Source organism: Neophocaena asiaeorientalis, unplaced genomic scaffold, assembly GCF_003031525.2.
Source record: "Neophocaena asiaeorientalis asiaeorientalis breed wild unplaced genomic scaffold, Neophocaena_asiaeorientalis_V1.1 scaffold225, whole genome shotgun sequence".
Taxonomy (NCBI): domain Eukaryota; kingdom Metazoa; phylum Chordata; class Mammalia; order Artiodactyla; family Phocoenidae; genus Neophocaena; species Neophocaena asiaeorientalis.
In genome coordinates, this window is record NW_020172364.1 from 4,195,675 (window position 1) to 4,211,640 (window position 15,966).

Consider the following 15,966-nt stretch of genomic DNA (forward strand, 5'->3'; position numbering starts at 1 on the left):
ACAGTGACACCATCCGAGGTGACAGCACCAGTGTAGCTTGAAGCACTTGCCGTGGCTGTGCGTGGCACAGATTGAGAGCCCGTCGCACGGCTGGAAGTCGGGTCTGCGGGCGGCGCAACTCCGCGCCAGGGCCTGAGCCTCGTCCACTTTCTCGCTCTTCCAACCGCGCTCGGACGCCGGCGCCGCGGCCGCACACATTTCCTCTCCCTCCGCGGAGCCGAGACCCGGAGCTCGGGAGGAGCGGCGTCTGGGCGGGCAGGAAACCGAGCCGGCTGAGGACGCGGGAGGGCGGGGCGCGAGCTGGGAGTCACGCCAGCGCTTGGAGGTGGCGGTGGCGGCGGCGGGAGCGCAGCAACCCCAGGTTAGCACAGGAGCCGCCCCGGGTGCGACCGGGGTCTGGGCCTGCCGCCGCCTTCCCTCCCTCCGCCGTGGCGCGCGCCGCGCCCCCACGCGCACACGCACGCGCACACGCACGCGCCGACCCCGGCAGACGCCACGAGTCCCTCCGCCAACCCCGCCTCCTCACACACGCCGGACTCGGGTGCTGGGTCTTTGGCGTCCCCCCGCAGCCGCCGCACACACAGTCCTCAGAGGCTGAGCCCGACCGACGGAGGGCCGTTAGGAACACACCCACCTCGGCGGCTCGGTTTTCACACGCAGGCCAGCTTCCACGAATACTTCCCACACTAAGTCCCCACACACACTCCCCTTCGACACACACGTCCACAATCCGCAGAGGGCTGTGCACGCTGAGGACACGCCCTCCCAGACGTCCAGTGGGCTGGTCCCTGCGCCACTGGGAGCAAGGCTTTCTCACACGCACAGCCTCTCCCCACGCGCACCCCACGTTGCCCTCGTACACACCCCCCAGAGGGTCTGGGCACCCAGGCCCCTGGGGGGCGTGCACATACTTACGCAACAGACGCGCGCTCCCCCGGGGCTGCCTCCTGCTGCCAGCAGGGCCACTGGGGCGCACGTCCCGGGCCACGCACGGCCACCAGCCCCTCGCGGCCCCTGGCAACCACGGCTCGCCCAAGTCTCAGCCCGAGGCTGCAGCCCCACCTTGCTGAGGGGGAAAGTAACCAAGCTGGGTGCCGTGGTGTGTGTGTGTGCGTGTGTGTGTGTGTGTAAAAGATGCACGGGAAGTGCGATGCACGGGACTGGTATGTGGAATGTGTTGCGTGTGTGTATTTTGGCATGTATGTGATGTGTGGGCGTGTATGCTTGTTATGTGGAGTAGGTGTGGTGTGTGTGTGTAATTGGATGTGTTGTTAAGTGAGTACATGGTACATGTGTGGTGTGCATGATGCCTGTGACTGTTATGTGAACTGTGTGATATGAGGTGTGTATACACGTGTATGTGGCATGGATGCATGTGACCAATGTGGAATGTCAATGGTGTGTTTGTGTGGTAGGGTATATGTTCTGTGTGTGATATTCGAGTAGCTGAGTATGTGTGTATCCACGTGTACGTGGGGTGCGGTGGGCACGGTTGTTACATAGCATGTGTGTATGTGTGTGTGTGGTATGTATGTGGCAATGTGGTGCATATGACTGGCATATTGAGTGCATGTGCGCGGTGTATGCGGGTGGAGTTGGATGTGTGCAGTATGTGTGTTTGTGGGCATACAAACAAGACTCGTGTTTGCCATGGACTCTGTGCCTTTGTGTGTTAATGCCCACCCTGGCCAGCAGGTGTAACTGGCCCTGAAGGTGACTGCAACTCTCCCACCCAATCAGCTTGCCTTCTTCCCTCTTCAGGACAAGTTGCTCCAAATAGATTTTCCATGCTAGGCTCCGCTGCTGAGAACCCACCCCGGGCAGGGTTCAGTGAAGAGAAAACAAACCATTTGCTCCCGGAGAGCACAGTTGGGAATTAGCGTTTCCCTGCAACAAGGCCAGAAACCAGCCCTGAACACAGAAAAGGAGGGGACCTCCTCTTGCTATTTGCCAAACATTTTTCAGAGCACAGGAAAATGCCTGTAATTGCCAAGGTTCAGGGAACAACAACAAAGCCTTTCAGTACAAATGCTGTGTGGGAACATGTTTATGCCCAGGTCCACCTTCTCCATTACTTTATTCCTTTCCTGCTTTGCACTGACAAGGAGACTCATCATGGTTTTGAAATAACCAAGTTCATCTTCAAGCTTTGAAAATCCTCACTGCCATAAGCAATCTTCCCTTTTATTTAACCTTGGCTTAAGAAGGGAAATGTAATTTGCATATGTCTGACTCTAGTGAAGGCTTCATTTATTAGGGGTTGAAGAGAGACAATTTGGTGGCAAAGGTATTTTCAAGAAAGGTATGAATCAAAATCTCAAAATATGGTTCCCTCCAATAACCTAACACTGAAACAGTTATAAACATGAAGCATCATATCTTCAGCTTCAGCCCCAGGCATCCCTCTCCCCCACCAAAAAAAAATCCTAAGGAAGTACATCCCTGACTTATAAAATTTCTCCATCCCTGCTGTTAATTTCACAGTCTGACCCACCTCAGAATAACATGAATAAAAGGAAGGAAAAACTTAATCCAAGAAATTCATAATCCATTACTGCTGTAGCAAGCCAAACCAGAATTTTTCAAAAAGGGGATTCCCATCTCTCCTACCCTATTTTTCTCCTTCCCCAACCCATAAATTCACTCTAATACTGTCCGTGTTATATAAGGTCTTATAACAGAATTCTTTCAGTAACTAATATTTGAACAGAATCCTTCCACTGGCTTTTACTCTAGGGTGAACCATGTTATAAGATTCTACTATATGAAATCATGCCATCTTAGCTAGTGAAAAATGAGCACAAGAAGTAATTTGTCATATTGAGGAGGCAAGGTAAATTACCCAAATACCCTACTTTATGTTAGCCATATGATTTGAAGCTGAGAAGCCTTTACATTTTCTATAACATAAAATTCATTCCATTCCCTGGCCCTAAAGATGTTATTATCCTCTATTGTCTGCAGTGGGGCGGGAGGAGGTATATGTGCTGTGACCTGTCAAACGTGTATACACACAGCCTTCAGGATGTGTCGTCGGGATACAAGCATTTTTTTTTTTTTTTTTTTAGGGTACGCGGGCCTCTCACTGCTGTGGCCTCTCCCGTGGCGGAGCACAGCCTCTGGGTGCGCAGGCTCAGCGGCCATGGCTCACGGGCCCAGCCGCTCCACGGCACGTGGGTTCTTCCCGCACCGGGGCACGAACCCGCGTCCCCTGCATCGGCAGGCGGACTCTCAACCACTGCACCACCAGGGAAGCCCCATCCATAAATATTTAAACATCTATTTCTAAATGAACTTTTAAAAACCATAAGTCACAATACAATTATCACATAGCAGGATACAATTTGACCATAAGTATGAACTTGTTCCATAGCTGCTGACCACCTATCCGGCTCCCCTTTAAGAGTGCTGCTGCCTGGAATTTTCCTCTTTCCTGTCTCTTTCTCTCCTGCCTACCTCTTTAGTTTATCTGCCACTTCCTCAAGTTTTCTCTGACCAACCCAAACTAAGTTATATACACATTTCCTTTGTATCACTTAACTCAACTTTAAACACATAATTAAAGAAGGAACTATTGAACTAATGTCTTTCCTCATCCCCCCTCCTCTGCTACAAACTGTAGGCTCCTTGAGGGCAGGAACATGGCCTCTGTCTTGTTCACCATATTGTTCCCAATACTTAATGCAGAGAATAAGTCATTGAAGTAGTGGAAATTATTCCATCTCAGACTCCCAAAGCCTGGAAAAAGTCCATCTGTGGTAAATTGTTTGTAAATATGTGTGAATAATTCCTATAATTACTTTTCCTGTAACCATATCCTTGAATATTTCCCTCCTGCACTGATTCTGAGCTTAGCTACGTGTATTAGTTAGCTATTGCTGTGTAATAAATCACTCCAAAATTAACACAACACAGCTTCTGTGGGTCAGGACTCCAGGCATGACTTGGCTAGGTCCCCTGCTTCAAAGTCTCTCGCAAGGCTACAAGGAAGGTGTGGGCCAGGGCTGCATTCTCATCAGAAGGTTGAACTGGGGAAGGATCTGTTTCTAAGATCGCTCAGTGACTAGTTTGCAAGGATTTGATTCCTTAAAGAACTGTTGGGCTGAGGGTCTCAGTTCCTCACTGGTTGTTGGCTGGAAGGTACCCTCAATGCCTTGCCACATAGACCTCTTCATAAGGCATCTTGCTTTACCGGAACAAGCATGTAAAAAGAGTCAGAGAGTGTCAGTCTTATAACCTAGTCTCAGAAGTGATATCCCATCATTCTTGCCATATTCTATTCATTAGAAGCAAGTCAGTAGGTCCAGCCCTCAAGCAAGGGGTGGAAGTTACACAAGGACATGAATATCAGGAGGCAGGAATCATTGGGAGCCATTTCAGAAGCTACATACCACATCATGTGAATTGCTTTAGCCAACGGGAGAATAGAAAACATGCTTAGCAAAGATTTCCAAAGGACATACTCATTGGGATTTGCCCTTTCTTTCTGTGCTTGAAACTGTGAGACCAACATGTATACAAGCCAGAGCAAGCCTGCTGGAGGGTGAAATGCCTTGTGGAGGAGAATGGAGGTGCCCCCAGCTGACAATTCCCAGCCAACGGTCTATTAACCACTAGAAGCATCAGTGAGGCTATACTAGATCATCCTAGACCAACCAGCTGATCACAGAAGCATAAGAAAGTCCGGTAGAGCTCTGCTGAGCCAGTCTTGAACAGAACAACCACAAGGACACACCATAGAATCAGGAGCTGCATAAAACAGTTGCTTCAAGCTGCTAAGTTTCGAGTACATAGTTTCTTACAGAGTAAAGCTAACTGATACACCCCCTAATTCTCTCATGTTGTAGGCAAATAATTGAGTATTCAAGAGGCTAAGTGACTTGCTCAATGTCACAGTGCCACAGGCACAGTGGGACAAGTTCTCTAGGACTGGGCATCAGAACAATACAGATGGTTCAAGTCTAAGCTCTGTTTTTTTTCTGGCTTGGAGACCTGGGCAAATCCTTTATGCTTTCCGGGGTTCAGTTTCTTTGTCAGCAAAACAAAAAAGAAGGTTTTCCAGAACATCTCTTAGCACTTAAAACTATGACCTGTCCACTTAGCTAGGGTTAGAATCCTTTTGGGTTCAGATGTCATTTTTGAATAGTCAGATAGTCCCTTCTTATCTGATTGCACATATTTGTCTAATGCTAATGTAAGTTTTGTCTACACACACCAACCATTCTGAACACTTTGATAAATCGAGTCATTACAAATCAGTTACTTTTTGGTTGCTTGATTGAACCAAGCAACTAATTCCACCGTGGTTATAAATAACCTGCTAGTAATTGGTCAATTTGTCATATTAAAGCAATTAGAATGATGAAATGGATGGAGAAGCCCTTCCAAATGAGGTGCAACAAAATTAGAAGTCTTCTCTGGGGAGGGAGGATGCCTATTTAGCATTGCTGCTGGCATAACTCAGACCCTCATCATCCCTTTTGGTGTAAAGGAAAGAACAGCAGCTTTGGAATCAGACAGAATGGAATCAAAGTTCAGCTCTACTACCACCTAGCTGAGTGATCTTGGACAAGTTATTTAGCCTCATCTCTTAACTGAGAATTATAATTCCTATATCATACACCTGCAGTAAACACTAAATATGATAACATGTCAAGAGGCTAGCACAATATCTGGCACATTGAAGAGCCTCAATAAATATTAGTCTTCCTCCGGCTTCCCTGTTGGCACAGTGGTTAAGAATCCGCCTGACAATGCAGGGGACACGGGTTCGATCCCTGGTCTGGGAAGATCCCACGTGCCGCAGAGCAACTAAGCCTGTGCGCCACAACTACTGAGCCTGTGCTCTAGAGCCCGCGAGCCACAACTACTGAGCCCACATGCCTAGAGCCTGTGCTCCACAATGAGGGAAGCCACCGCAATGAGAAGCCCGCGCACTGCAAAAAACAGTAGCCCCCGCTCGCAGCAACTAGAGAAAGCCCGTGTGCAGCAACGAAGACCGAATGCAGCCAAAAATAAATAAATAAAATAAATCAATTAAAAAAAAAATATATATATATATATATATATTAGTCTTTCTCTTCCCAGCACCTCCAAATGCCCTCCATGTTTATAGACTCTCTATGTCCAGTCCTTCCTTCACGATGCTGAGAAGACATTTCTCTAAAACAAACCTGATCAGGGCAAACATGGCCTAAAAACCTTTGACGCTTCTCACTGCCTACCGAAAAAACTCCAAACCTTTGTAGGCTATACAAAGCCCTCCCCACCTCTTCTCCAGCTGCGCTTCCCCATGCCTCCAAATCTGTACCTTCCCCAGATGGTGGTTTTGTTTCTGGACGTGTAATACACTTTCCTGCCTGCCTCTGTGCCTTCCCCCATTCTTTTCTCTTTGCCTTGAATTGCCTGTCCCCTCCCCCCATTTATACATGAGAAATGCTCCCCTTTCCTTCAAATTCTAGCTTGAAGGCTACTTGAAGCCTTTTCTTAGTTCACTCCCTCCTCCATATTCAAGGATGTGCTGTGCCTACCACTTGGTACCTCACATAGCAAGGCAGGTACTGTGTATTTCCAGTGCTTGGCATTGTGTTGGGTACTAGAAGACACTAAACAAATATTTTTGAATGGACACATTAAAAGATTTATGACTAAACAGTCATAAATAGTATAGAACGGCAAAACATCTGTTTTTTAAAGCTTAAGCCCCCAGAACTAGGAGATTCCTATGAAGCTGAACTTCAAAGGCTTTAAAAAACAGATGTTTTGCCGTTCTATACTATTTATGACTGTTTAGTCATAAATCTTTTAATGTGTCCATTCAAAAATATTCAACAAACTGGCTTGTCATCTTATTGAATGAATGTCTTAACCTCTATAGGTGAGTGACCCAGGTGGCAACAACTCTAGACTCCAAGAGGTATTTTAGACATTGCAAGAACGACAGACTCACAATAGAGAAATACTCATGGTCCTTCCCTAACCTTCTGATATTGTACCATGAAGGGCAGCTTTCCCGCAAAATATCCCATTGCACTACTATCAAAGGCAAAGTAGAAAAACAGGTACCTGAAACTGAACAGAACCTTTCAGGGCCTTCCTGGGTACAAGCCCCTAAGTGCCACACACACACACACACACACACACACACACACACACACACACTGTGCACGCATGCTTCTTGTTTGGCCTCCCCTAAGCTTCCCTGAGTTCCAAGAACAGACTAAAGCAGTTAATGATTAGAACAATAGAGTCACAAGACTCTTAGTTCCTCCTGAAGGGATATAGATAACAATCTGATGCATATCTTTGCATTGTTCTGCAGAAACTAAGATCCCAAACTTGTGGATGATGGTGAGTGACTACATACTGACCACAAGCCCACAGACCACAGACTCGTTAGAACCAGAAGGCTGATGATTAAGATTCCTGAAACATCACCCTGTTACCTTACTACTAACCAACCAAAAAAATGTCCATGAGCTGATCACGTACCCTGTGGCCCTCACCCCTAATGTTGCCTTTAAAAACCCTTCCCTAAGAGCCATCCAGGAGTTTGGGTCATTAGCTGCCCATTCTCCTTGCTTGGCACCTTGCAGTAAACACTGTGCTTTCCTTCACCACAATCCAGTGTCAGTAGATTGGCTTTGCTTTGCGTTGGGCAAGCAGACCCAACTTTGGTTTGGTAACACCCTGAGCCAGTCCAAAACAGCATTTCCTGTAATATTTTTGAAGCAGTGGAAGTAGTAGATATTTGTGGATTATTTTAATATAATTTTCAACATTCACCATTCTATCCCTTAGCTGCCCTTTGAAGACACACACCAAGTTTTGTCCCAATTTGTTTTATCAACTAGAGAAATATTTTTATCTATGAAAATATTTTTGTGGAAAAATAACCTCCAGAGTAGGTTTTGAATGTAAAAGAGGAGGGGAAAAAGCCTGTGATTAATATGACAAGCCATCAGCCCCCTGTGGGGATCGGTACACACCCTCAGTGTTCAAGCCCCATAACCACTGGACTTGTCCTGAGTAATATGATGTGACAGTAATGGAAGTAGGATCTAGGTCAATCTTGTGTTCCACACAACACAACCATTCTTTATGCTCCAGTGGTCCACACTTACTTCTGGAAGCGGTGGACCTATCACAATTTTGAAAGAACACTCTGGCTTCTTTTAATGGTAAGATAACACACACATTCTGCCATTTCCATTAAAAAAAAAAAGAAGAAAACCTTTTTTCTTGATGATTAGCAATTAAAATAATTCAGCTTTAATTAGCTCATTTCAGTACGCAGCAAAAGGCTAAAATGACAGTGAAGAGCAATCTGGAATACAATGACTGACTCATGGATTATAAATGAGACAGCTGAGGTGCCACATTCAACCCGTGAAGATGCTGGGCTGCAGTTAGCACTCCACCCACACCCAGGGCCCCAAGCATTTAGGTCACGTCCAGCATATAGTACTGGGCTCATTTATCCACTCCACAAATAGCTGTTGAGTATCTTCTGTGTGCCAGGCTCTGGGTTGGATGCTGGAGATAATTTAGAAGGGAGACATAAACAAACCATAAGAGTATAAAAGGTAATTGCTTTGATTAAGGGGTTTAAACACAGCACAGTAGAAGAATGCAGGAGAAACAGAAAAATCTGCCTGGAGCCATCAAAAAATATCTCACGGAAAGGGTGAGTTAGCACTGGCAATGCAGTCAACCTGGGCTGGGGTATTATGAGGAAGAGAACAGCATGCATGCAGGTAAGAAAGGCAAAGAGCCGCTCTGTAAGTCTGTCTTGCTCGAAAGTAATGCAGGCTTGACAGAACAGTTAGACGAGGGGCGGAATAGGTAGGCAAGGGCCAGATCATGAAAAGCCCTGCAAAGTTTAGACTGAGTCCTCTACACAGTAGTTTTTGAATACTTTTAAGCTAGAAGCACTTTGTTCAATGGAAATACTTACCAGAAAGCATAAATGAAACGAATTCATAAAGTCCAGCTTCTCCCACTGAAGCTGTTACTTATTGGAGGGGAATGCTGGAACCTCATTTGTTTGTAACCCCCAAAACAACAGAGCCAAACCACTGTTTCAGGAGAGTGCAACTTGTGGTGGGCAGCCTCTAACATGGCCCCCAGTGATCACCACTTCCTGGTATTCATACTTGGTATAATTCCCTCCCTTGAGTGTGGACTGGACTTAGCAACCCGAAAAGTTGTGATGGAGTCATGTCCAAGATTAGGTTACAAAGACTATGGCTTCTGTTGTCTTAGTCTTTCTCTCCCCTCCCCCAACCTTCTCTCTCTGAAATCTCACTCTGAGGGAAGCCGACTGCCATGTTGTGAGTGCCCCTATGGAAAAGCCCTCATGGGAAGGAAATGATCATCTCTGGCCAACAGCCAGTAAGGACTCGAGGCCTCCAACAAGCACATGAGTGAGCTTGGAAGCAACTCCTTCCAACTGAATCCTGAGATGAAACTGTTCTAGCTAACACCTTGCCTACACTTGTAAGAGACCCCGAGCTAGCTGAGCTGCACCCAGGTTCTTGACCCACAGAAGCTGTGAGATCATTTGTTATGCAGCAAGAGATAACTAATACAGGAGCCAGTGGGGAATTCTGAGCCCAGAGTGACAGGATCAAGTATGAATTTTAAATATTAAATTAGGAATTTGGGAGTAACATATATACACTACTACATATAACATAGATAAACAACAAGGTCCTACTGTATAGCACAGGGAACTATACTCAATATTTTGTAATATGTATTCTGGAAAAGAATATATATATATATATATTCATTTTTATGAATCACTTCACTTTGCTGAAACTAACACATTGTAAAACAACTATATTTCAATTTTATAAAAAAGAATTATCCAATGAGAATCTACCATTTTAACCACATATTGCAATAAAATTGAGTAGTAAGATTTAAAACTAAAAAATAAAACATAAACTAGCTACCCCATTAAAAAAAATATTAAGTCTGGAACGAGCCAGGAGGAAACACTGAATGGAGCAAGACCAGAGATAAGGCAATTTCCAGTCTAGGAGGGAGAAGAAGGGGACCTGAACGGTGGGGGTGGAAAGCAGAAGTGGTATAAATCCTTAAGAAGTAAAAATAAAATTTGGGATTATTTGAGTCTGGGGAGCAAACGAGTTTCAGGGACAATGCCAGTCATTAGCTAGGGAACAAAGAAGGAGGAATGTGTTTGGAGAGAAAGAAAAAGAGTTCCATTTGAGATGTGTGGAGATCAAAGTGGCTGGGAGTCATCCTTATGGAGAACAGTAATTGTTACTTGGAGGCTGGTTCAGAGAAGTCTGCAATAGGGTATTCTGCATAAGAAATTGTACTTACATATTAGGGTGCTTCAGTCACACAGGCTGCAAACTCCACTGCCTTTGGGGGCCAAGAAAATAACATAAAGGAATGAAGAGTTCTGGGTATAAAGTAACAGACTGAGGCAGGGACTGTTGAACTGCGGAGTGCCTGCCTTCCTTAAAGCTATCAAAACCAAACCCATATGAAACTCTGCGCTGTCTGGGAAACTGAACTCAGTTTCTAGAGAAGCTGGACTTTAACAGCACTCCTTAGGAAGATGTCACAGCAGCGTGAGAAGGACATGAGCTTTGTGTCATGGTCCAAACGCGGGTTGGAAAAGAATTTCCAGACACAAGGCAGAATGTAAAGTAGATAGAATTTATTAGAGGGAAGGATCGCTGCCAGAACAGCGGGCCAACTTCCTAGTAGTCTGGGAGAGTGGAGCCCAAACATGTGCTATTGATCAGTTTTTATAGCCAGAAAACAAAAGAATGGTCTGAGGTGAAATTTTTGTTTACTGATTGGTCAAGGCACATATACCTTCCTTCTATAGGGTGGGAGTGGGACAGGGCAGATGCCTTTCCTTATTTGGGACAGGTCCCATTGCCCAGGTGGGCGTCACCCAGGTGGGCTCAGGAATTTCGTAACCATCGCAACATGGTGGGGAGGGCGATTTAGAGTCCGGTAGGGGGTTTAACGCTGAAACTTTTTCACACAGGGTCACCCTTTGTCCTTGAAGCATCATTGTCCTTGGAGCACCACACTTTGGAGTCAGGCAGCCCTAAGTTCAAATCTTGCCTCCATCACTGGCTAACTGATGTCAGTTATGCTCTCTGAACCAGCATTTTCCTGTATATAAGGTTAATAATAACAGTTTTAGTGGGGTGGTTGTGATTAAGTGAGGAGACAATGGTAGTTCAATGCCAAGTACAGTTCCTGCCACAAAATAGGCACCTAAGGGGGGTAGCAGACATTATCATGGTGATATACTAACGGCCATTATCTCCCATTGAAGGGCACTCTAGGACACAGTGAATATCCTCACCATTGTTGACTTAAAAAAAATGCACAGGGCTTCCCTGGTGGTACAGTGGTTAAGAATCCACCTGCCAATGCAGGGGACACGAGTTCAAGCCCTGGTCCAGGAAGATCCCACATGCCGTGGAGCAACTCAGTCCAGGCGCCACAACTACTGAGCCTGTGCTCTAGAGCCCACGAGCCACAACTACTGAGCCCGCGTGCCACAACTACTGAAGCCCATGCACCTAGAGCCCGTGCTCCGCAACAAAGAGTAGCCCCCGCTCGCCACAACAAGAGAAAGACCACACACAGCAGCGAAGACCCAATGCAGCTATAGATAAATAAATTAATTTTTTTAAAAATGCACAACGTGAGAGTTGCGAGTTAAGTTTTATTTGGGGCAGAATGAGGACTGCAGCCCGGAGACAGCGTTTCAGATAACTCTGAGAAACTGCTCCGAGGAGGTGAGGGGAGGGGCCAGGATATAGAGGAGTTTTGCAACAAAGGACAGGTAGTCGGGATGTCAAAAGATTATTGTTAATTAAAGAAAACCAGATATCTCAAGTTAAGGAATTTAGTGCTTTTCTATACATGGGAAGATGCAAGAGTCTGGGCTCATTGAAATCATTCCTTTGATATGCACCTCAGCTCTCTGGGGCCAGTGTCCTGTATTTTCAGGCTCACCGCAGGGAGTGGCTGCAGTCTGACGGCTGCTAGATGGCAGTTATTCTTTTCATCCCTGTGTTTCCTCGGCTCTCCTTGGAGGGCTGCAATCATTAATGACTGTGACATCCTCTGTTTATTGATATGGCAGGAAATATTTCATTTCTCACCGTTCTATTCAGAGAGCAGAAGAGTCATCATAGAGCATCCATGCTAGAGCTCTTAGTATTCAGTGTCCTGGAGGGTGTGGTGTATGTTTGTGTGTGTGTATGTGTGTGTGTGTGTGTGTGTGTGTGTGTGTCTTGCAGGTACTTTGTATAATGGGAAGTTTAATGTCAGGAGGTACGTGGTGCAATAAGAAAAACCAAGAACAGAAGTCATTGTACATTCAGGCCTCCAGGAACTGGGGTTGTGTGCAAACCAGACCTGGGACCAACGGCAGGAGGAGGGACCGCTCTTGTGCTCCAGAAATGTGACTCTGCTATTCCGCATGTGTTGGTGCCTGACGTCACCAACACACTTATTCTTTCTATTATTTTTTTCTCCACCTTATAGCTTCTCTTCCCTCATAGTACCTGCTTCCTTCTAACTTTGACCTCATACGACGGTCCCAACCCCAACTTATTCTTTCCCACTGTTAATTCTTTCTAATTCAGTTCTTGATATGACCTAGCTTTTTCTCTTTCCTCCCAGTCTGAATTCCTTAGAGTGAGGATTTGTTTCGACCACCACTTTAACAGTCATCGGCAGCTGAAGGAAAAGAAAGCAAAGTCACGTGATACAAAGGCCACCTAAACTGCTCTTTTAGCTGGAGCTACAGGTGGACAGTTTCCCACTGAAGGAACTGAGGACACGGAGGCACCAAGGCTGACATGCCCGGTGTAGTACATAGGTGAGTGTGTGTCCTACAGAGGCTGGGAGGCTGGGGGTGGAAGGATAGGTCACAAATATGATACTGTTATTTCAGAAGTCGGTATGAGAATAATAATTCAGCTATAAAAAAGAAGGAAACCCTGCCATTTGCAGCAACTTGGATGGACCTTGAGGGCATTATGCGAAAATAAACCAGACAGAGAAAGACAAATACCTTATTCACTTATATGTGGAATCTAAAACAAAAACACTCCTTGCAAACTCATAAATACCAAGAACAGATTGGTGATTGCCAGAGGCAGGGGCCAGGGGGTGGAGGTGGAGAAATGGGAGAAGGGAGTCAAAAGGTACAAAGTTTTATTTGTAGGATAAATTAAGTCCTGGGGATATAATTACAGTATGGTGACTATAGTTAATATTTATCGTATTACATATTTGAAAGTCGCTAAGATGGTAAATCTTAGAAGTTCTCATCACAAGAAAAAAATGTGTAACTAAGTGTGGTGATAGACGTTAAGTAGACTTATTATGGTGATTATTTCACAATAGGTACATAAATCAAAGCATTATGTTGTATAACTGAAACTAATAGAACTTTATGTCAATTATATCTCAAAAAAGTCAGGTTGAAATTAGGTGTAGGAAGATGACATGTAACATGACAACATTGGAAGCTTCTTCCAGGAGACCCTCTTTCCCTCCCACCCCCAATGGATCAGGTACAAAGAATCATCAATGCAGTTAGCTCTAATCGTTATGTCTATGGTGGCTTCATTCAGGTTCTTTACATAGCTGTTTGTAAAATGAATCCCTTCTGTGCCCCAGCTTCCAGGGGAGAGGATAAGACTTGCTTGCTTTCTCTGCTACTCATTCCTACTTGGCCTGGGTATATACCTGTGTGGAATTTGGGGCACCACTGTTACTCCAGGCCTGAGCAGAGCTAGTTCATCTCGAGGGAAATAAGGGGTAAGACCAAGACTGCTTCTCCTCACTGGCAGCTGGATTTCCCCAAGGAGCTGCTGTCCCCAGGGAATTTCATCCTTCACTTCCCAGAGAGACAGCCAAGCGCCATGGCAGCTGTTGTGATTTCCAGGAGGCACAGAGCTGGGGACTACCGCCCTTCTCGTATCTCCCATGGGTGCCCATCCAAATGCATATGTTTCTGTTTGGAAACTGGAGGTGTAAATAGCTTTGAAAGTGAGAGGAGAGATTTGTGGATTCATAGATTGACAGGATTGATTAAGTAAAACTCCCCTTTTATTACTCAGGAAAGTGGAGTCACAGAAAAGTGATGAGGTGACTTGCCCAAGGTCATCAAACTACTCATTCCACAATCTATCCTGGTAGAGAAAGAAATAGAAATCGTATATTGTGATCCCAAAGCTGCTGCTCTTTCTTCTGCCATAGAGATATGAAGAGGAATTGGCTTCTGTTTTTATGCATTTTACATTTTGATTACTTCTTTTCACTCTCTGCCCACGGTTGGTTTTTAGGGTGAGGTTTTTTTCTGTTTTTTTTTTTTCTTTCTGGTTTTTTTAGGGTGAGATTTTGATACTGCGATATTACAGGCAAGGACCCAGCAATGCACAAACCCTGCCTTGCCTGCCACTGCCCTCTCCCTTCCCACCAGGGTCCAAGGAAGCAAAGCACAAGAAGTAATCACAGGTTGTGAAACAAGATACCTCCGCATTAGGAGAGCCCAGGTGCCCATACCCCAATGTAGAGCTATCTGTTAAAAATGTAAGTAGGGCCACCTTCCTCTTGGGGTATCCCTGCCCTCTGACCATATGCAAAGAGGAAGACGTCTAAGAAATAGGGGAACTATATGACCAGGTTTGCACAATAGGTCTTGGTTTATCTGCTCCCCCAAATGCATATTAGGAGGAACATAGAAGAGAGAAGAGACTGTCTAGGCCTGATGCATCTAGAAGTGAGGCAGGAAGCACAAGAGAGGAGCACGTGGGTTCACACCCTTTTATAAATGTAGCCTGTTTTCGTTACCTGGTGGTCTGTAACAAATCACTCCAAAACGTAGTGGCTTACAAGAATCGTTGACTCTGTCTTGCAGTTTCTGTGGATCAGGTCCTCCTGATCAGACAGGGCACAGCAAGGAGGGCTGTTCTCGGCTCCACAGTTTCTGGAATCTCCACAGAAGACTCAAAGGCTGAGGAGTGGACCTGTCTGAAGGAGCGTTCCCTCACGTGTCTGTGGCTGACTGTCAGCCACAGCGCTCACACGTGACCTCTCCAAGTGGCTTCCTCTAACGCGGTCAGTGCCTCAAGAAAAGCCAGGTGGAAGCCATAGTAACTTTTATGACCCAGCCTCAAAGGTCACACAGTATCACTTCTGCTACATTCGACTAGTTGAGGCACTTGCAAAGGTCTGCCTGGGTTCAGAGGGAGCGGGCAGACCCTACCTCGCAGTGAATCACGTCAACATCACATCATAAGAACCGCACGAGAGATGAGACAGTTTGGGAAAATGCAGTACAATCTACTACATAGCCCAACCCACGTCTCGGGCTCTGACCATTCTGATTAGCAACTTCTTCCCTGTTGAGTAGGAAGCTAGGAAGAAGGTGATCTGAGACAAGCATGGCTAGGAAGAGGGCCTCAAATTTTATTTCTTACAAAACCACCACCCGCTTCACACAGATATTAATTTAGAGACTCCTTGCCATGCTCTTTATAACTTCCTTACCTTGACCCCTAACAAAAATTCAAATCAGCTGCCTGTTTTGACTTCTAGATGGGACTAGGTTGATGGGTAGAAGGGCACATATGTGGATACTCAAGAAGGACTCCTGCCCCATTGAGCCCTTCCAAACAAAAAAACAAAACCAAAATAAAACCTAACACTTTATTGAACTGTGCCTGAGAAATCCATATGAAAGTTAATTTGCCTTAGAACTATACCGGACTTCCCTAGTGGCCCAGTTGTTAAGACTCCACGCTCCCAATGCAGGGGGCCCAGGTTCCATCCCTGATCAGGGAACTAGATCCCACATGCTGCAACTAAAAACAGAAAAGATCCCGCGTGCCGCAACAAAGAGCTCGTACATGGCAGTGCGGATCTCGTGTGCCACAACAAGGA

The 15,966-nt window shown here is 45.7% G+C and overlaps 1 protein-coding gene across 2 annotated transcripts in view; it reads right to left on the reverse strand.

The window, feature by feature from the left end:
• The window catches only part of CUNH3orf70 (chromosome unknown C3orf70 homolog), a 100,838-nt gene extending 100,430 nt beyond the window's left edge, over positions 1–408 (reverse strand). For both annotated transcript variants that reach the window (XR_003006367.1, XM_024768909.1), the window contains exon 1: positions 3–408. Coding sequence is in view for 1 of the 2 variants with exons in the window: in XM_024768909.1 (XP_024624677.1) it covers positions 3–198 (196 nt within the window). In the remaining variant the exon portion in view is untranslated. The remainder of the gene's footprint in view (positions 1–2) is intronic.
• Between the last annotated feature and the right edge of the window lie 15,558 nt (positions 409–15,966).